This window comes from Pipra filicauda, unplaced genomic scaffold (assembly GCF_003945595.2).
Source record: "Pipra filicauda isolate LSUMZ 115617 unplaced genomic scaffold, ASM394559v2 scaffold62_size3274119_pilon, whole genome shotgun sequence".
Taxonomy (NCBI): Eukaryota; Metazoa; Chordata; class Aves; order Passeriformes; family Pipridae; genus Pipra; species Pipra filicauda.
This window is the reverse complement of record NW_024104787.1, coordinates 1,835,017-1,858,301: the sequence shown is the minus strand read 5'-3', so window position 1 is coordinate 1,858,301 and position 23,285 is coordinate 1,835,017. Positions and strand designations below refer to the sequence as shown.

Here is a 23,285-nt window from a genome sequence, read left to right as displayed (position 1 = left end):
TCAAGAAAAAATGATTTTTACTTTACTTTGTCCTTTTTTTCCTCTTACTTACTGCACATAGTTAAATTAAGTGCAAACTCAAATAAAAAGATACATAAGACAAAAAAATATTCTTTGAGGGCTCTTTGTAATCACCGTGGTCTTGCTGCAGTCTCTGGTGCCTGAGCAAGAACTCGGTCCAAAAATATCATGTACAGAAAAACACTGAAATGCTGTGATTTCATGCCTACTGTTACCTTCAGGTTTAAGTAGCTCCCTTGGCTCTTACACTTGCAGCAATTAGAATTTCCAGACAGCTCAGCAGCAGATATTCTAGGTGTTCTCTATATTGCAGCACTAACTGGCAGATGGCAGTCAATTCTTACCATGAATGAATTAAATTCACTCATATAACACATGGTTGTAGACCTAAAGACTTTTTAAAAGCTTTCAAAGTTTTCATTCTGCCTTTTATAGTTACAAAGCAACAACAGCCAGCTATGTGACGTAAATCTCAATTTTTATCATGGGCTAAGACTTACAGTAGGATATGCAGGTCCCCCACGCTGTTGTTTCTGGATCTCATGAATACATTTCTACACTTTTCCACTTAGGCTAGTCTTTTCAGCAATAAGGTTATTTAAATATATTAGAACACTATCTACTCAAGAAAAAATATGTGCTTGATCAGGAGATTGGAGTATCAGACAAAGAAGAGGAATTACCTGACATATGTTTGTGATTTACTGGTCTAGTTGCCTCAAGTTGGAATTTTATCAGGATTGTATCCTCCATCAGAGAGATGATACACTTTTCCATTATGAGGAGGGTACTTAATATATCCAGATGGCAAAGGTTAAAATATAGGTATGTCAACTTTGACAGGTTCCCTTCTTCTTATGGCCTGAAGTCCATGAGGACCACAAGTAATTAGTGCGTTAGGAAAGTCAGAGCTTTAGGTCTTCGGGGGATTTTTCAGGTTGTTTTTGTGAGCAGATACTAATTTTGGTGGTTTAAGTTACACCACGGCATTATTATACATTGCAGCACTAAATAACCTTCTTCCCTGCCCACTATTTGCTAATGTAAGTTCTGCTATTGCAATTAACCATTATATACTATATATTCCAAATCCCTGTCTGTCTGTGCAACATTTAGCTGAGCAAACATGCAACTGAATGCATTTTAAACACTCAATTAACTGGGTTTTGCAGTTGTATAAGGATTTTCTGACTATTGTTGGTTGCAACCTCTAAGCTGCTCTTCTTAACTTCAGCACCCATCTATAATGAACACTTCTGGTTTACAAACAACATTCAAATACTCTTAAACATTACAGGACAAAATCAGACAAAGAATGGGGGAAAGAGGAGTGAAGGTACAATGTAGTAAGCAAAAGGTGAAATTGCTGTTGTCACAGCCTGAGAACTTACCAGGCACTTTATTAAACTGCAATGCACTGCTTTACAGTGTTGCTTTTAAAATATGTTAACACTATATTGCAGTTCCCGGCAGCATGAAGTCTTTCCAGAAAATATGTCATCACTGTATGCAACATATTTTATAGCCAGTATAATTTCATTTCATTAGATCCAATAATATTTTTCTGAAATTCTAGGAAGTCTCCCCACAAAAGATAAGTAATGACCATGTTTTAATCAGCTGGCACAAAGTGTAACCACCATACTGCAAGAAAAAGAAGCCTTTATTACATCAAAATGTCCTCAGTTTCATTTTGCCTCTGTGGAAGAGGTCACAAATAAAACCTCTTCCACATTCAAATATTATGCAGCACAAAACCTTTCAACTGCAAAGTTATTTAATTCCAAGGCTGATCTCTACAGTTGAACCATTCTTGACAGAAGAAGCTGAATAAGCTCAGAATCCTACACATTGTACTATTACAGCAAGAAAAACCGAAAATTATGGTAACAAAGCCTGAAACACATGCCATTTGTTTCATATGTCCACAAACATTCTGAAAAGATGACCTGTACACTTCTAAGTGAAATAATGTAATTTTCCTTTTCTTACCATGCTTGGATTTCTGCTTTGTGATCTGCCCGTGACTGGAAAACATTGCTGTAGAGCCCGGTATAAGGGTTCTTTCCTCTAAATCAGACTCTGGGATTGTAGCACAGCCACCTAGTTGAAAATGGAAGAAACTTGATGGTGTGTTTATGTAACAAAACAAATTCACTGGTGCATAATTGAGGAAAAGAGGTGATAAATTAGCTGACAGGAACATATAAAACTAAAATAGTCTTTACTTTCACTTCACAGAAACATTTGTTAAAGAAAACTACTGCCATTGTTTAGAAGGTTGATTATGTCTTAATGACTTCTCGCTACTACTTATTTCATTTTGAAAAAAGTTTGAATGTATTTAGACCACAGAATATGTAAAACTGGTTCCACACAAAACATGGAAAATAATTTGATTTGTGTTAAAGATCACATTACTGAGAGCTATTTTTGTAATAAAAATAATTAAGTGTGAATGAAATAACTTCACAAAAACTACAAACCTTATGAAGATTGTTAGTATACCACAGAGAATGACATGATTTTTTATTTTTTTTTTGGATGGGCTATTAAATACAGTATTTTTATTACTTAGTGCTAGAGATATGGAAATACAGGGAGACTTTCAGTGTCCAGTAACACACTGCACTGGTAATGATTTTAGAATGTATGGCATAATAGATTCTTTGTATTTTTCAATATTGCTTTACGAGCAGTTCATTAGACAACACAATTACTTACAGCTCTCTTCAAACATGTTTAAATGCCTATGTTTAAAACATGAAGAGAGGGATAATCTAGTAGTAGTATCAGCTGAAGATAGTTGCAATGGCTTGCGGTGGAATAGGTTGATGTGAATTTATTTCAGAACAGCTGTGGTCAGTACACTGGAGGATGTGTCACTATTCCACAGGAAAAACACGGCCTTGTAGTAATTGCATTGCCAACAATACAATACACAGCTGAGCTGCATCTCTTTCTCACAGCCCTCCCAGGATCACCACTAGCAAGCAAACAAATCCATGTACTTATCTATTGTGTTCTGAAAGCACGTGTTTATAAAGCAGCACGTCAACTCCCAATGGAGTGCACAGACTTTTCACCTTTATGTCAGAGTTGTTCTATTTTGAAAAGACATGTTCTACTCCAGGCCCCATAAGCAGTGCACCCAATTTGAAGGAACACAGGCTGTTCTCTCTTTACAAACTAAATGAGTAAAACAGTTAAAAACGAGGACGCAGTCCCAAGGAGGAGAGTTGCATTTTCCCCAGCAGTTTCAGAAGCACTGGCAAACCAATGCCTGATGTCCTGCAGATACGTACCACCCTGTCTAGCCAGGGTAAAGCATGACAGCTCCAGCAAATCCTGTGAAAACACTCATTACTACCAGATGAGGAACTAACACAGCATCTTTTGCTCCTAAGGAAGAGGAAAGACACAACCATATGCAAATACACCCTGAGAGAAGGTATAAGATGCATCACAGGGGTTATGTTTGATTTACAGCAAGCAAATTTTTTCACTAAGAAAGGAACACTAGGAGTGAATGTGTCAGCAATGTGCAGACTTATGACTCATGACAGCTTCGAATATTTAGGATACCTGCTATGAAAATGAAAGAGAAAATGGGAAATTAGAAAAACCTCCTCATAGTAAAATACTGTAACACTGGGATAATGCACTGATGTTGCATTAAATATAAATGTACCTACAGGCTAAATGGAAATAAATATCAGTAAACTAATACTTCTGTTCCCATTTGAAAATTGTGACTAAAATGTAAACTGTGAGATTTGAGGAAACTGAAACCAGTGCTTTAAATGTCAATTTAGATATTTTTCATTCTTATTGCTCAGATAAAATCTACCCTATTAAACACTGATCTGTAAATAGAGGATACAAAATTAATAGTTCTTTTGAGCAAGAAAACTTAAGAATGGCATCATATATTTTAAGAGGTTTTATAACACTTTCTATCAGCATGAGTGAAAACTCACCAAGTCAATTAGTATCTACTGAATTTCTACATGACAATAAAAGAACTTTTATAACATTCATTCTAACAACCTGAAATTCAGTAACTTACATAACCTTGAGAATTGATGGCTTTTGGTGCCAAAATATTTCATTAGTCATCAATGCTGACAGTAACTGAAAAAGAGTTGGAAAAGGTCTATTTGCCCTTAGCTATGACACACTACTTGCTGAAAGGAAGCAGGACTTCCTGCTCTTGATTTTGATGTGAGAAATTTATTGAGATCTACTTGTCATGATACTATTAGAAGTTATTGCAATTAAAAGCAAAATGACTATAAGTTTTTTAATTTCAAACTTCAGACGTATCTGCTCTGACTTCTCTGGTCAGAACTTCTACTTTAAGTTTTAAAAAACTCTTTGAATTTTTGTGTTCATTTCAATAAGTATTTACTGAATGTCCATTTTAGCAAGCATTTTAAGTTTTTATGCACCTGGAACACTAAAAGAAATCACAGCAGAAAAATAAATCACATTCGTTCATAATTACCTGAATGGTACAAATCTGAACAGTGAAATATTTAAGGAAAAAGGGGGAAAAGAGGCAGAAATATTAGTACATAAATCTACACACTGGAAATTATTCAAGTTGAGAAGTCCTCCAGATGTCAGTCTGTAAACAGTGCTTCATAAAATGAATTTCCCCACTAATTGTTGGCAGGAATAACATCTAGAATATGTTACTGCATTTGACCCACTCTTTCCCCCTTTACTGTGTAACTAAATTCTTGTTTGACATCACAGATCTTTTATCAGTTGTGATAAACCCAAGAAAGCAAGCTTTTGTCAGCAAATCTGTTTGATAGGGTACAAAACGCATAAAATTACACTCAAGCTAATTGTGAACTTTGTTCACCAAAGGAAATGAGACTTCTCTTGCTTATTTTCACTACACCTGTTTTTGTAACACATTTGGTTCTTAAGCTGGAAAAAGATACCCACACCCAAAGGAAACATAAACATATAACACACATTGAACAAAAATTAAGTACTGACAGTTTTCCCTACAGGTTCATATCACCATGTTTTCACACATTTTATTGAAGCTCTAAAAGTGGAAAAACAGGAAAACAAAAGTGGTATACATCTAAAAAAATTAAAAGGCACTTTGAGGTAAAGAGTATTTGAGTTTCCTCTTTCTCTTACCCTCAGTCACAACCTAAACTATGCATAAAGTTTCCATTTTCCTCTGAAATTAACTATTAAAAGAGTCCACAGAAAGAAGAAAAAAGCTTCCTGAGCAGTCCTTGGCAGCAAAACAGTCCAAATGTGAGCAGAAGCCTTGTAAATAATAGATTTTGCATCCATATGTATATCATTATACAATGGAGATAATCTAAACAGCAAAATTATTTCACAGAGATTCCAAAAAACCATATCCAAAACCATGTTCACTTTGGTTTTCTTGTTCTGTCAACCATTTTAGGAAAGTGCATACTAAAAATGCAGTCTACAACATTAGATATTATTCTCTCTGAAAGAGCTAATCAATTACTTGTACTGATTCTGCTAGCTACATTTATTCAAGTTCTGTAAAATTTATAAGAAAAGAAAGGAAGGAAGGGAAAAAGGGAGAAAGAAAGACAGGAAGAAAGGGAGAGAGAAAGAGAGAAAAAAGAGAGAGAAAGAGAGAAAAAGAGAGAGAAAGAGAGAAAAAGAGAGAGAAAGAGAGAGAGAAGGAGAGAGGGAGAGAGAGTGAGAAAAAAAGAAAGAGAGAAAGGGGAAAAAGAGAGAAAGAGAGAAAGAAAGAAGTCAGAAGAGACAAGGGAGAGAGAAAAAGAGACAGAGGAAAAGAAGGATTTTTTTTTTCTCCTAAGTGGGTGTCTGATAAACACAGTTACAATTCACAGTAGAAAACAGTCCAAGTTGAGTTCAGATATTCACTAGCAAAACACAGAGTCACTGATTAATCAGTTATAGATTTCAGAACATAGCGCCTAAATCTAACGGTGTGGATACAATTTTGCAGTCACACAATTCCATTGTTTTGGGTCTGATTTGACATAACCAAATTCATCAAAATGATGGAAAATATTTCTGTATTACATTCCATGAGAATAATAAATTAGGGGAAAAAATCATACCAACAGAATATGCAGTCCAAGACCATTGAAAATTACCAAAACATATTTTCAGTGGGAGCACACAGACATACCAGACTGTTGTTCTGATTTACTCATGTTTTACTGAAATGTTTTTCAACAAAACTTCCAGTTCTTAAATTCCATAGCTTGTCCTGTAATAAGTTGTCACTATTTGTACCTAGAGCTATGCAGAGATAATTTGCTCCAATTGTGTGGCTTCTGTTTGAGCTCGTAGCCCATTCAAATATTTTGAGCATGCCTGAGTTCATAAAACCCTGACTTGAGAAGTTCAGGGTACTTTGGCCGCATAAACTCTTTATGGGAGCAACGATGGTGTTTAAACTGTCAAATTGCTTGGCCATTCTTCCAGGATGAGGTTCAGTGCATGTGGTATGCAAGTCATACAAATGGCATTGGGAAACACATTGCTAAGAACAGATCTAACAGCTGTTTTCATTAAAGAAGCATTATTGGATATTCGGCCAAGAATACAAAAATCAACATTCAGTAGTACCCTTACTAGCTCAGGACTGAGAATGCAGTAACATTAAACTATATAATGCCATGAAATATCTACCAAAGCAATTTGTTAGCACTATGAGCAAGGGATGAATGTTGACAGCTGTGCTTCAACCACATAAGTATGTTGTTCCATCCAACAACCTATTCACTTGATGAGCACAGACTGGCTGAAAAACATGCTCTGTGTTCTGATATTTGCTGGGAGAGGTAACATACTGAATTTTACAGTGCTTGGAGGATTTCCATCTGCTTTTATGTAATAGAATAGAAAAATTAGCTTGCAAGAACTTTCAGGAGGAATATCAACTCTTGACAAAGACCATAACTATATAAACCAATATATTTTTCAGAGTACACTGCCTCGCATAACACCTGGTGGTTTTGTTGATGGGGTATCCTCTTCCCCATATTCAGTGTATCACTAAATTTAGCTTTTATTTAGCATAACTAGGAATGGGTTTCTTTCAAAATACTTAAATATAGCAGTAGTAGAAGTTACAGAATACACTGTCATCAATATATTTTCAGAACAACATTTTTATTCAGTAACAAACTCAATTTCATGCTACCCTTTTGGGGAGCAAGAAGAATATGCAAGGCTTTTGTTTTGGTTTACACATATGAATTCATTCTGTGCACATAAATGGACATATATATGTATTAGGATATATGAATATGAAACATATAAAGAATTTTATACAATTTTTTTTCAGTAAGACATTTTTTCAAATCTCTGGAGCCTGTATTCATTGCATTGTTTCAGTAATGCACAGTTGTAAGGAGGCTACTAGATCTTTAGACTTTTTGACTAATTTATATCGAAAACTTAAATAGGTAACACTCTCTTTGATACACTTCCCTGATCATTTTTTCTGAAAGTGTACTCAAATGAATTTCCACTGTAATTTCTGCTTTCTGTCTGCCAACACACCCCAAGAGAATACCTCAAAGTCAATGTTCAGACCAGATGGGATCTCTGGAGCTTGCCTGTCAAAAAAACTTACACAATATTGTCTTTATGTAGTCTCTAACCTTTCTCCAGCATGCAGTGAAAGTAAACAGACTAAAATTTGACTGTTATAATCTTGATAACAAACATTTCCTGGTATTCATCATTCTAAAAAATCTGAAGAAATATTTTGCTCCCATTTCCATTTAAAATACTTATATTTCCTGAAGCACATACATGAAGCTTTCTTCCAGCTGAAGATGCAAGCATGCAGACACATATATAGACACTATATACTTGTATGTATGTGTATACACACACAAATGTTGGACTTACTAGTGAAGGAAGAGCAAGTCCTCATTCCCTGCACTCAGAAGTTGAAGGGACAGTAAATGTTTGTGTCCTAGTTTGCAGTGTTGTAAACTATGAGTTTCAAAAGTGTTTCATCATACAACCATACTGCAAGACTTTCAAGGTGAGTAGTCTTTGGCTGGCTCAGGGGACAGATAACTACCTTTAAGGAGATAAGAGCACATTGACCTAAGCAAAACACTTAAAAGGAGGAAGCTCAATAATACAAGTTAGCAAAAACAGGATTTTTTTGTCTTAACTGTGAAGAAGAAATAAAAGATAATGCAATTTGCTGCATGAAACCTTTTTAGGCAGGATATTTTGGATGTTTGAGACAGCCTTGATGGAACAGTAGTAAGAGGAGCAGTTAATGAGGGGTTTATGCCTAATGTAGATCAGAAACTGAGTGAAACCAAAGAAAAAGCATCTGAGATGTATGCTAACAGATGATTTTGGGCTAGAAAATACACAAACAAGGCCTACTGACATCAGATGTAGTATCAGATATACTGTGGATAACAGAAGACAGCAGACTAGTAATTGGGATCATAATGTATGTACTGAAGAATGTATGTTGCTCAGAAAAATCAAAATTAAATTGGTAGAGTAATACTTCATAGCACTATTGTGATGGGCTACTGAAAGAGTAGTATACAGAATTGGTCAATTTGGAAAACTATCGTAAAGTAGTTTAATACACAAAATGCCAAATTTTAGCTACAGAACACAAATATCAGATTTCAATAGCAATTGCAGTTGCTTTGATATTATGAGAGTCAGAAAGTATGGTATTATGGAAACGAAATAAGATATGAAACCCACAAAAATAATCACAGGATGACAGAAGAAAAAAGTCCCAGCATGATGACTAGTAAAAAGGTGAAGGCAAATTTGAAATTCACCTGACAATTTTCCATGTAAGAATCAAGAATAGAGAATTATAGGATTAGTTCAATACTATTGAACAAGACACTGGTAAAACAACTGGAATACTGGGTTCAATTCTTTTTACCATGTTCATGACAGGTTAAATAAACCCGGGAAAGTTCAGCTGAAGGTTACTAAGATCATACAGGAATCACCTTACTGACACATGAGCAGATGACCGGTCTTGCTTAGCTAACAGGACTAAAAATGGAACAGACTGATCTTTACCAGTAATGCAATTTGGTCAGAAACCCTTAGTGTCTGGAAAAATAAAAGACACTCTTAGAACAAGAGGGAATCATTCACAAATTAATTTTTACTTGAAATTAGGTTTCTGACTACCAAGAGAGCAAGGGCTTTGAACCACCCAAAACAGAAACCATGGAGGTAAATAATTCTATGTATGAATGAGACTAAATTACCTTATTCTAACACAGAGATGGAGTTTCTAAACAAGGGATTTCTTTTATTCCTTCATCTTCACCCCCTCCAAATAGAAAACATAGGCAATAGAGGACAAAACACATACAGATTTATCTTTTAGTATTCTGAAATTATCCAATTTTCTGTTATCTAATTATGAGTAGTTATCTAAGTCTTAGAACATAAATAAATTATTATTCTCTATTTGTCTAACAATATTTTCACAGTATTTTAAGTGAACATGAGATATCACAAAAAATATGCCACATTACTACTTTAATCAGCTATAGGAAGTAAACCATTACTTTACAATGAAAATAAAAATTGTAAAGATTTTGGGAATAAGTATAATTGGAAATATTTAATTTAAAAAGTAGCAGTGATATTGTTCATTCTTAGAAGCTCTAGTTCTGACAATTCTGATTCCCAAAAATATCTGGCAAATGAACTTACCAAATTTACATTTGGAAAAGACACTGGATTCTAAAATATAAAATGCCAAGTGTTGAAATTTCATACAAATAATCTGACATCATATTTTTAAGAGGGTAATGAACTAGCCTCTGTTCTTCTGTATCTCCAGTTAATACTTAGAAATATGCAACTCAGGTGATGAAATAAACATGGATAAAAGCATCCTCTTGTAATGTTATTGGAAAAAACCAAGAGAACACCTATTTGGTGCCTTTACAAGACAAATAGCATATAGATCCTTTGAGCACTAAGGGTTTAGGATATCAAAGTATTCACAAGGGAAAAAGATAATTCTCTCTTTTAATAACACATAAGTTCCCTTCCACAATCGAAATGCAACCTTTGCTGAAAAATCCTGCTTTTCTGTTAATTACGTCAAAGATAGCATTGTTTTCATTATTGGAAATTTCTACTTTCTCAATTGTACCCAAATATCAGACTTTTCCATAACATGTAGAACGTGTGAATAACATTGTATTTGTTTAGGCTTTAAAAATGTTGCTTTGACTTAATTACCAACTATGATTTTTATTATTGTACTGGGAGGTAAGAATGAATCAAATTATAATAACCTATTTTTCCTCCAACAATAAGAAACATACATTACTTATATTTGCTTTATTCTCACTAGTATTTAATACTTAATTTACTATATACTCCACTCACCAAATAAATCCAAGTATTATCTTGTGTTAGTTCAACCTTTCACAACATTAAAATCTCCAGGATTGATTTTAGGAGGAATCAAAAAAAAGAGGCAACTTTGACTCCATTAAGTCATCATAAAGCCATTCAATTAATTTAGTTTATTTAGAGGAAATGAGCACAGAACTGCACATAATAATTTAAAATTACATCTCATCCTGTAGACAGAATTTTTTCTTTGATTACAGAAATTTCCTACTCAGCAAATTTTACTCTACAAACTAGAGAGAATTTCATTCTTTCACTAGTACCACACCTAAAGCTGTGTAAACCATGTGATTTTACTAAAATCAATACCATTCAAATATTGTGAAAATGATACAACTGAAGGATAAACAATTTTACATATATAAACATCTTGTATTGTTACTTCTGCAAGTATTTTAAGAAGTAGCCAGGTGATTGATGTGCTACATGTGATAAACCTGAAAGAGAATCAACTTTAGAAAACTGCAAAGTACCTTTCCATCAAACCAAGGTATCTGAAGATCTGAAAACCATGCCCCCAAAGGTCTCTAATAACTTGGGAGAATCTTGACACTGAACTTTTCGGAGAGGAGGATGAGACTCAATTTGGCTAATGTCATAAAACGAATTACATCCACTAGAAGATAATGGATAGTTAGGGAGAACTCTGTTCAAATCCAGCCCACCTTTTTTTTTTTTTTTTGTGAAAAGCAACGTCTGTTTTTACAATAAAAATGTTATGTCTGAAACAAAGTGGCTTTTTATATGAGAAGGTACAGGATTAACTGTTCTTTTTCCTCTTATTTAAAAGCTGACATTGCTGCTACTGTCCAAGATAATAAATAAAGTGATAGAGCAAGTAGAATACAGAGATGCTCTCAGTCTGCTATTTTATGTCTTATGCTTATTTAATTATCTCAATCAACTCTCTAGTTTTAAAGGATTATCTTGTAGCTTGACCAGAACACTGGGTTACTAATTTTTAAAAAAGTGTAAGTGTGACTGGATATCCTGAAATCTGCTAAAGTACAAGGTGAAAGCTGTATGACAAGGGGAGCCCCTACTTCCCTGTCCCTCGAAACCACATTTTTCTTTGTTTTGTACAACATCGGTACATGCTAAAGAAAGTCTGTGTCAAATTAAACAAAAATTCTGTAATGTTTATCTTAAATAAAACATAATTTAGAAATGTACATCTCATCTTCAAGGAAGCTACACAAAGCAAGATAAAGATTAAATTATCAAATATGCTACTCAAAATACAACTAAAAGTATTAGACAAATAACATGAAACTGGAGAGAAGAATTAATTGAAATGAGAGAATTTTACAGACTGCTTTGCACAGTCACACCAATCAACAAAAATAAGAGAGGAAATAAATTTAGAGGTCCTGCCAGGAGCCTGCTCTGGTCCAGACTCTCCATGGGGTCACAGCTTCCTTTGGGCACACACCTCCACAGGCTGCGGCTCCACCATCTACCTCTATGGGCTGCAGGAGGACAGCCTGTCTCACTATGGTCTTCACCACAGGCTGCAGGGGAATCTCTGTTCCTACACCTGAATTACCTCCACCACCACCTCCTCCACTGACCTTGGCATCTGCAGAAACAAAAATTCTGTAATGTTTATCTTAAATAAAACATAATTTAGAAATGTACATCTCATCTTCAAGGAAGCTACACAAAGCAAGATAAAGATTAAATTATCAAATATGCTACTCAAAATACAACTAAAAGTATTAGACAAATAACATGAAACTGGAGAGAAGAATTAATTGAAATGAGAGAATTTTACAGACTGCTTTGCACAGTCACACCAATCAACAAAAATAAGAGAGGAAATAAATTTAGAGGTCCTGCCAGGAGCCTGCTCTGGTCCAGACTCTCCATGGGGTCACAGCTTCCTTTGGGCACATCAACCTCCACAGGCTGCAGGTGAATAATCTGCTCCACCATCTACCTCTATGGGCTGCAGGAGGACAGCCTGTCTCACTATGGTCTTCACCACAGGCTGCAGGGGAATCTCTGTTCCTACACCTGAATTACCTCCACCACCACCTCCTCCACTGACCTTGGCATCTGCAGAGCTGTTTCTCTCACACATTCTCACTCCTCTCTGTGGTTGAAATTGCACAGATTTTTTCCCCCCCCTTCTTAAATACATTATCCCAGAGGCACTGCCACCATCACTGATGGGCTCAGCCTCAGACAGTGGTGGGTCTGTCTGGAAGCCAGCTGGCATTGGCTCCATCAGACACGGGGGAAGCTTCTGGCGGCTTCTCACAGAAGTCAACCCTTTAACTCCCCCACTAACAAAACCTGGCCAAGCAAACTCAATACACTGTGTTACAGAACCCAACAAAAAGAACATACTAGAATCTCTAATTCTAGGCTATAAACACAGTTGGTTTGGAAAGTCAAGTTAAATACTATTTGAAATTGGTTTTTGCTCTCCAGAATCATTCTCAAATGAAGCTAGGCTTTAGTAAATTCAGGTATGCTTTATGAAGCTACTGATGAAAATAACACCATGGCTGCTAATTCTCCCATAATTCAACAATGTCACTTCTCCTTTACCGGTTCTTTTTAAAGTCCACCTCTTTTTTCTTTAACCATCTTCCCACTGCACTTACATAGCAGGTATCCTTTCTCTGCCTGTACATTACTTGAAAGAAACTGACTTAAGTCCAAATATCTGTATCTGAGCGGCAAACCAAGGATTGTGGAAAAATGTGGAATCCAAAGATCATCACTGTAGCTTGCTGCCTTCAAATCTATGATATTTTATATTAACTTATTTTGACAGTGTATCAGAAGTTCAACAACAGCATGAGCAATCTCTTGGTCCCCCATAATTGTGCAATATTTCAAGCTACTCTAAATATTTTAGAGTCACATTGAATACAAACACTATTATCAAATATTATCCTCTTCATATCATTAGATAGCAGAAATATTTAATACAAAAAATCAATTACATCTTTTTGACTGATGGGCTGAGGTTTTTTTGGACTTGATATCAGCTTTTACTCTGACAGCACCAAAATTCATCTTGACCTCAATAAGATCTGAATTCCTTCATTAAAACCGGTAACTTGATGGAGACAATTTTTATAAAAAAAACCAACATCCATCAAAAATCCCACAAACCACATACCCCCCACCAAAAAAAAAACCCACTATGTAAACATCATGGAACTTAATTTCCTTGCATTAAAAATCTGTGTTCATCTAAAGATTTGTTCTATTGCCAAGCTCACTGAATGCCTGTGGCATTCTGATTCTTTTGCCTAATCAAAATGACTGAAACACACTTTAGGTTCTCTTGGCTTCCCTCCATAAAATATGCTCAATGACTTCAAATGCAGAATAATCAAAGGCCAAGGATACCTTCCATTGGTTAAAAAAGTGTTCTCTGTCCCTTTGCTTTGATTTGGTTATGTCTACAATACCAAGTAAAGCAGAGCAATAGTCATCCGACTTGAGAGTGTAAGACTTCACATTGAAGATCCACTGTCCCCTCTGATCATGTTTAAAAGGTTTTTTAACTCTGTCCTTTTCTGAAACTTCAAGTTTTGTTCATGATTTCATATTCAACAAACAAATTCTACATGTCAATGCACTTGCCTCCTCCAGTAAAATTTAAGAAATCAGACCAGTATCTAGAAGGTAACACATCCCTCAACATTCTGAGTACACGGCAATACATTATAAATTTTAAAAGACTGGAGAAAGCTTATTTTAATTAAGCAGTCATTTCAAGACATGGTCATGAAGTTTTCCTTTATGTATAACGATCATTTCACAGGACTTGGGAATAACTTTAAATAAAAGTTAAAGTGATTATAGTGTTGTTATGAAGCACTACAACATCTACATTAAAACACTAGCTATACTTCATTCATATATAGAAAAATCACTTGTTAGAAATACTAAAGAAGAAACTCAATCGGCTGAACAGATTTTCCCTTTCCAAATGACCCAGAACCAAAAGAGAAATTGGAAAAGACATTGTCTAGATAATGATTTACCTAAATAGAGTTACTGAAATCCAGATTTAGTTTCCGTTATGTAGTCAAACAGCCTGCAGGTATAATATCTTCAGCTGGCACCAGGCTTAATGCTTTTTTATCGATCTGCCCATAGCTTAAGTGCACATATAGGATATGGATTGTTAAACAATTCTTGTTATCTACCACTGATTATGGAAATATAATACATCTTGCAGCAGCATCTGTACTTTCTCTAACATGAAATGCTACTTAAAGCAAACTGTTCATTTTATCCTGTGAACTCTCTAACACCTGTGGGGCTTTTTGTGCACCAGCTAAATGGCTGAATTTGTTAAGTACCAATTACACAAAAAGCCCTCTCTGTTACAGCTCATGGTGTAAGTGATAACATTATCACTAGATTCTTTGTATCTCAGTTGCATCAAATGTAACGTACAATTATAACTGCAATTAATACAACACATTCAGATTCTTTCTATTTCTTCTCTTCCTGAAGTGATCCTTAGCTTCTCCTCATTTGAAGATTTCAACAAATTTGTGGGATTTGCTCAAGACAATCTTTGCAAAGGGTTTGGCACAGCTATTAATACTACATGCTAATTGCATCCTCTTTGGTGCTCAGTAGGAACAAATAGAAAAAAAAAATCAATGTAGTTTTCATATTTTTATTACATTTTGTCTCTCTACTTGTCACGAAGAGCATAGCACTGCCATCATTGCACCAAAGTTACAGGGAAAAACAAGGCTTTTGCAGTCCTCTAATTTTTTTTCCTCCCAGAACACAATTACATATTTATCTTTTCCTTTCTACTAACACCAAATCTACAACGAGTTAAACACCTTCTGTACCTTCCTTTTGTCCAAACACTGAAGAAAGACCCACCTGAAATGAATTTAAACTCTTAAGGTACTTCAAGGTTTTGCTCTCGTGCATTCTGCTAAGTCAGAAGGTTACCAATCACTACATGAATATGTGTAAAACAGTAACATACAATACTGTCAAGCAAACAGAAGAAACTCTGACTAAATTAAGGCAATGGCAAAACTCCCAGCACATTCAATGGGGCCAGGATTTCATCCTTATCTTGTTGATCGAAGCAATTATTTCACTGTTCAGAAGGACTAGACTGCTGCACCTGCCAAGGATTTCTTAGAGCAACCCACTATGGTGAGTCTTAATTGTATATGCCTCTATAACTATACCTTTTTCATTCTACCAAGGTAAGCTCTTGACTTGTCAAAAATACAACAACATAAACAGCATCCACAACAAAGATCTGTCTTTCATATTAGCACATAAGCCAGGTATACCAAAGCTCTCTTTAGCATAACCTTACCACAGGTATGCATATATCACTCCCTCAACACCTATTACCAACCACTGATGGTCATACCTGCTGAAGTGGCATACCTCCATTAAATAGGAATGATTTGAACTGACAAATTAAGAGCTTTCTCGGTTTGGCAACGTTGTGCGCAAAAAAGCTTCCTATCTTACAGTGAATCACAAAGTACACACAGTACTACACCTATTTTACAGTAAAAAAGTATCTTTACATACCATGGACCCAAATTCAGAGTACATTAACCACAAATACAACTGAACACCTCTTCTATTTCTTCAGAGGGTTTGCAATATACACTGTAACTACACTAACCAAAATGTATATGCAATTCAATAGCCAGAGAGAAACAACTTCTCCACATGAGAATCAATTTTACACTAAACCAGAACAAAACTCTGTTTTTAATGTGCTGCAAGGATGACCGAAAACAAAGGCTCTTTTTGACATAGATACCACTATTTGGAAATATTTGGAAATATTTGAGAAATTTGTTCTAAGATTGTAAAACAAGCATTTTCCCTTGATAACTAATTAAATGAAATAACCAAGCAGAACTGCTTTTTTTTTCTCCTCAGACTGGGAAATTATTGCAAAGTATTAATTCTGCCAGTACAGTTCCTTCATAGGGAAACATGGCAGTTGTTTACTGCCAAAGGCATCATACTTTCAGAAGGAGTTTTAGGATAGAGTCACAGATGCATAAGAAAATCCTGTCCGTGACACATGGTATGACCCCTTCTAGATCTTAACCCCTTTAATTACCCCATCATACCCAGCTGGAGTCTGTTTTATATTACTCCATAGAATCTCCTTCATCTCAACACTTTATAGCAGAATGTAATCAGACCCAGGATATCTAGCATAATTTATTCCACTAACTTTAATATTGTGCGTAATTCCTGTCACATTGTTGCATGCTTTATCAATTACCTGATTCAAATGAGAATGTCAGTTCATAACTTCATTTAAGTATTTCTGAACAGCAACCTAATACCCTTAGTGATTACTCTGGTTACAAGAAACCTGCTCCACTTTAAAGAAGATAAAAACCAACTAATTCATATCTATTTAAATAGATTTTAAGATTGGAAAGAAACAGTCTGATCATTTAGCCAGACTTTATCCTGAAATGTCCTCCACAAATTCCTATATGTAACTCAAGCATCCATTTATTTCTAAGCTGCTTTCACAAATGTCACCAGCAATTATTTTTACTTAAAAAAACACCTCAGTTTTGACTGAAATGTTTATTTGAAAAAAGTGCTAGAAGAAACAAATGCTTATCAGCACTCTGATACAATTTTAAGATAATCACAAAAGATTTCTCAGTACAGCTACAAAATTTAATATAGTTCAGTACCACATAACTTACATTAAAAAGGTTGTTCATAATATTTATTACCCTCAAGTTGCACTATTTCTGTTCAGCCATCCATTCGAATTGAGGCATCCTTCATCATCCATATATATCAGACATTCTCTTTGATGTCTCATGGTAAATTTAAAGGCTGAGTAAATTTTCTTTGAAACGCAGAGTGTGGCACAGCTGCTTATTGTTACATAGAAGATAGTAGCTCATTAAAATTGAAAGTTGATTAAAACAGTGGAACATCCCCCAATCATATTCCAACTTTGAAGTAATACCCTTTTCAGTGATATCTCTAATTTACAGTTAACTAGTTTTCTTAAAGTGGAATAAGTCAAGCCTTGGTTAAGGTCAGAATTAATAAAGTACATCTTTCATCAGAAGATAGATCCCAGCAATGCACCCCGCTGTGGTATTTGCATTATAACACACAAACAGCCAAGAGATACACAGCCTACCATGTTAATCGCGTGAAACTCATCAAGCCTACAGTTTTCGCCAGTTTGCTGAAGGTTTTTATAATCCTACAAAAAAGTACTTCAGCATTATGTAGCTAACTACACATTATTTTTTTATTAGTGCTTTAGCAACCTCCTAATTAGCAAAGAGTGAGCTGAATCTTTGCCTTGAAGTGTAACTGAATCAGAACAACATCTTAGGGATTCAAGTTTACGTAGCTCTTCACTTTTGAATGCCCCCTTATCACCACTGCCTGTGTTTCAGCCAGGACACAGCGAGGAAAAAAAGAATGATACTAAAAAATTTTCAAATCTGCCAGAGTCCTGAAGCACCTTGTATATTTGATTTCATTCCATATTGCAGCTTAAATACCAGATGAAAGTTTTAGGGATGGGTGAATCTGAATAAACACATGGGCAAGAGAAACATGAGTTTATGGACCTTCACTTACCATGTGAATATCAGCTGAACCACTGATACCAGGTTCATGAGTACACTAACAGCTGACTGCTCACAATAACAGTGGAACAGTCCTAAACATGGTCTCATTCTTTAAAAATTAAGACAAAAAAAAATATGCAAGTTCAATACTGATGATAACACAGTCAGGCATTCAGCTTCAGGAAAATGTCATCCCTTAGAAAAATCCATCAGGACCATAGCAGGGCAATTCACAATGTAGCTACTGAGGAATGTTACTGCAGCCACATCTGCATTCTATCTGTGCTGGAGGTGATCCCTCAAAAAGACACCTCACTGACTGTCACTCATGACCCAAGATGCTACCTTAAAATGCCACTATTTTAATCACAGGCTGACATGCAAGGGTTTGAGCTATGCTTGCTGAGACACTGGCTGTGCCTCACGCTCTCTAAAACCCAGCATGTCCAATGACATCTGCCTCCAAGTCTGCTGATCCAACCACCCAGAGGCAGTGAAAACTGCCCTACGCGGCCAGATGGATCTGGCCGCGCAATACGTTCCCTGAAGTTCAAGAGCTCTCTCTCAAATTAGTGTAGTTAACCTCAGGGAATTATTCTTTAATTGCAGTGTAGTTTTCCACTGCGGGGAGGGGGGGGGGAGGGGGGAGGAAGTGAAAACAAAACAAACAAACAAACAAAAAACCCCACACCAACACCAAAAAAACCCAAACAAAAGGAGAAGTCATTTATTAGTACAGACACTGCTGGCTCTCTGAAACTCACAACCCAAGAAAATTTTAGCTAACGTTATAATAAAACTGCCATTTTAAGCTTTGTTATTATATAGTTGTGCATTTTAAAAACAACCTTCTCATACAGACTTCATCACGCTTAGACCCAAGACAAATTCAGCCTAACATGTTAAAGCCACTCTTTTACCTACTGAAGTTATAAGACCTTTAAAACTATTTTTTTTGTTTCAGAAAAGCACTGGGAACTTTTCTGTACGCAACTCAAAACCAGCTGTACTTTGCAAGTAAAAACTTTCCAAGTGCCTGGCTCTCTGCAGATTTTTGGCAAATCTACTTGAAAAATTGAAAAGTGGGGGCCTGAGCCAAAGCTTACTGAAGTCTATGGAAAAACTCCCACAGATTTCATCAGGATTTGGATTAAGCTCTGAAAAAGTCTGAAGTAATTGAAAAATCAGTTCTGCATGTACAAAATATGAAATTTTCACTAGGCGTAGATTTATTAGACTCTTTATGGTAATGTGGAAGAGCAAATACACTGTAAATGGTGCTAGTGATGTACATATAGTTTTACACTGCTAGTTCACCACAGACTTCCACAGACTTGTCCATGTTACTTGCACTACCTACATAATAGAAATGTTGAAATCAATCCCACATACACAAACACCTTTACTTCATTTTAAAGAAACCTGATTATTGAGAAAAACTGAAAAACTAATACCTTCCTTGCTCAAGTGTTTTTTTTATTCTTTAATTTTTTTTAGTTGAAGGTCAAACAAAATATGGAGTAAGAGTTTCCCTTCAAAAGCTGTGAGACAAATTTCAGTGATAACACAAACAAAAAAATAATTATACAAGCAACTATCTCATTCTGGGTACACTTGCTCAGGACAGTTTAAAATAATGAAACGCTAGCAATTTCAACTCAGATGCATATAAATTATGGTAGTGTAAGAGAATAGTCAAGTTTACTCAACCTAAATGTGTCAGAAAATGAAGTCAAGTGGCAAATGCAAAACAAATGGGTTGTGGTACCCGAAATAATGGCCACAACATCTCCTGATGTGTAAACAGTTGCATCTCTGCTGGCTAAAGGATGCTACTTCTAGTCAGAAGAAACTGAACAAGTCATTAACCTCAACATACCCTGTCTTGAGCTATATATTACATTAAAATAAATACTTACAATCAGCTTAAGAGAAATGTTGCATACACATATGAAGAAAAAGAAAAAAAGGAAAAGGCTCCCAAATAATCTTAAAATTCAAAATTTTAAGAGAAGAGAGGAGACCTGGAAATTATTTTCCAAACCACTCTCACCTCCTTCATCCTTCTGTACTATATCTCCTCCAATACCTTTTTGTGGATGGATACTTTGCCATGGTTGTAGTTATGAAAAGTAGATAATCACTGTAATTTTGTGGTGGTCTTGTCTAGATAGCGACTGGAAAGGAAAAGTAATGTCATCCAAACTAGAGCTAATTATTGTCTTCAAATGCCTACAGCTCATGTATGAATACCAGTGTACTCCATCATATACACTATTCTTGTAGGTTGTTCTTGGAATATCACAGGAAACAAAAACTTAAAGAAACCAAGAAACCTGTTAAGCGGAAATCCAAAGAATGACTAGACAGACAAGACTGAATCTCCATTAATATCATACCTTAAATAAAATAATTATGCTATATTATTAACGTTTGGCTTTATGTTTTTTAAAAAATTACAATTTTTCCAGCCTCTTAAAATAACTGTCTAGGCTTTAGCTTTATCTTTTTTTACCTGCTACTATCGAGTCTTCTGAAATGGAAGGTCAGAGGCTGCACGGTTTCTCCTTTAGCAACACTTTCACCATAGTTTTGGACAATTACCTTATTAATACATATTTTAGAAGTTTATTTCTGCTTGTGGTCTCTCAAGGACTCAAACAACATAGAAAATAAATCCCAGTGACAAGCAGGATCATTAGAGGAAATTCTTTCAACTGACAGTTATTTTCACCAAAAGCTTACCTCAACATTATGAATCATTTGTGACCACTTATACCTAAGTAGGACGTATTAAAATTTAATGGATTTTGATGCAAAGAGCCAGCAATAGAATTGTGCATACCAAGGCACTAATGTGTTGATCCGAACTGTACTTAGATGAGGCAAGTTGGAATTGCAATGCTGCCAACTAAATTTCATAGTACCACAAATGAATGAATCCCAGATCTCAAGTGGGATTTCTTTTTTATTCATTATGCATGACATTTTCCTCTTTAAATTATTCATTTTTTAAAAAATATTATTACTTTAGCCTTCTTAACCTTTGTACTCCTTCCCCCTGTGGTTTTTGCCAGCTGTAATATCAATTGAGGAGGGGAGATGTTCTAAATAACATAATAAAAATCTTTTCACAGCCCTACACAGAAGCGCATCTTGTTACGTTTCCATCTTATTTTGCCCCTTTTCACAATACTGGAATTTGGAATGCCCTGAAAAAAAAAAATGACATATATTTTCTATCAGTGCCTTCATGTCATTAAAACAAAAATTAATTCCAATGCTTTACCATTGTTTACATAATCTTTGAAAATTAACCAATTGGAGAACTATCATTTGAGTCCATTTGAGGGTGATAAAAGTTGACCAAATGAATTTAAAGACCACCTCAGACATTCTTCTGTGCTTTCTTCCCGAGTCTGACATTCAGATTTCCATTTTTAAATATCCTCACCTAAACCATGCCAAATAATATAAGAACAGGCCACAAGTACTGTTAGACTGACCACAATCTATTCATCTGTAATCTGTGTTTTATCAGTAAAACACCTAAACCCAACTGTACGTAGGACCTACGACACAAGATTGCAAGGCATATTTGAACTCTGTTTTTACACAGGTACTATGGTACGACTTTGGAAAGTCACTTATTTTTTGTATAGTTCAATCTTCCTTTCTGCATAAATAAATGACCAAAGTTACTAAAACAATAGAAATAAAAGTTTTAAAGAGTAAAGTAAGTTGCAATGGAAAGAAGTTACAAAGAGTAAAGTTTCCCACCAGAGAGCCAAACAATCAAGTTTCTGGCTCCACTGAAATGCTCTTAAGCTTTTCTTGAGCAACCACAAAATCTTGTTGCTGTAAGCGCTTCCAAAACTCTCCCTAATGATTTGCTACTCCCCTTCCTTTTCACTAAATCAGCTTTATGGGGCAAGGGACATATTTTAGTCTCAAAAACAGTACTCAAATAATTAGTTTAAAATATTTGATATATTACTATTTGCTTATTTCTAGGCTTTTATACTAAGATAGAACTGCTCATCATGAACAGCTGAAAATTTTCTGCAAAAATATTTTAAGCATGGAGAACTAGAAGTCAAGTTAAAGTTGCAGCACTGTATTATGTTCCATTAGATATACCACATCGTGTCTCATTTTTAGCTGGCACAACACAATTTACAGGAGCACATGACAACACTAAGGGCTGTAAGAGTTATAGTAACTTCTTTGTTCTTTTCATTCCTATGTGATTATCATCTACAATTAGGCAGAGAGAAGAAAGTTATGTTTAAACTGGCACAACAGCTCAGCCGTGCAGAGCTGCACAAATTGGACACAGAAGCACACAAATGATCATGCTGTTTACAGATTTAGCCTCTTTTACACCTTTGTCAAAATCTTGTTACGCACTTGTTAAAATCTTGTTGCCTAATAGATCCACACTAGTACCACAGGATTTTCTCTGCAGTTTCTGCTTTGGGCCACCCAGGTTGCCAGCTGATCAGGAAAAGGGTCTTCCTATCCTTTTGTTGCTACCTCTCACTGTCAGTCATTTATTTACTCCCTTGGGTGGCTAGTGATAGAGCTACTTGCTCCAAGTATCACAGGGAAGGAACTGTGCATAGAGTTGCACAGACATCAAAGGGCACGGTATGGAGAGGGAAACCAGTGAAGCCTAATGTAGAGAGGAGAAATACAGAACACAATTATGGAAAATCAGAGGGAGAAAACCAGACATTTTACCAAATGTCTGTTTCCCTTAAGGCGATATGAAAAATAAAGGAATTTTGAAAAAAACTTATACATGATGGATCTGTTCTGGTTTCAAAGCAAGTAGTATACGAGTTCCCACAGAGTAACCTTTATCTGGGCATGTGAACCCTGGCTTCTACAGGCAAGAGAGAAAAGGCATGTACTTCTTAAAATGCAAACATACATTAATTTTCAAATCAGATAAATACAAATTTTGAGCACTTAAAAAATGAAGAGTAATGAATGAGATACTTCAGCAATACATAGCTATATTTCATATATTAAACAAATTTAGCTAGCCAATGTGAGAAAAAAACTTTCTGTTTAAATGTAGAGTTAGTCTCTTTTTATATAATCTCACACATTAAAACAATATTTTTTCACTATTAGTAAACAATCCACTTCCTAGTGAAATCAGTCTTCAAGGTATTTCATTGATCAACCCGTACAATTCTAAGGAAGTTAGAA

The 23,285-nt window shown here is 35.4% G+C and overlaps 1 protein-coding gene across 6 annotated transcripts in view; it reads right to left on the bottom strand.

The window, feature by feature from the left end:
• Nucleotides 1–23,285, bottom strand: part of BBS9 (Bardet-Biedl syndrome 9) — a 299,630-nt gene that overhangs the window by 126,728 nt on the left and 149,617 nt on the right. For 5 of the 6 annotated variants that reach the window (XR_005566117.1, XR_005566118.1, XR_005566119.1 and 2 more), the window contains exon 22: nt 2,014–2,124. The exons of the other annotated variant lie outside the window; for it this stretch is intronic. Coding sequence is in view for 1 of the 5 variants with exons in the window: in XM_027729162.2 (XP_027584963.1) it covers nt 2,014–2,124 (111 nt within the window). In the remaining 4 variants the exon portion in view is untranslated. The remainder of the gene's footprint in view (nt 1–2,013; nt 2,125–23,285) is intronic. 6 annotated transcript variants of the gene reach the window in all.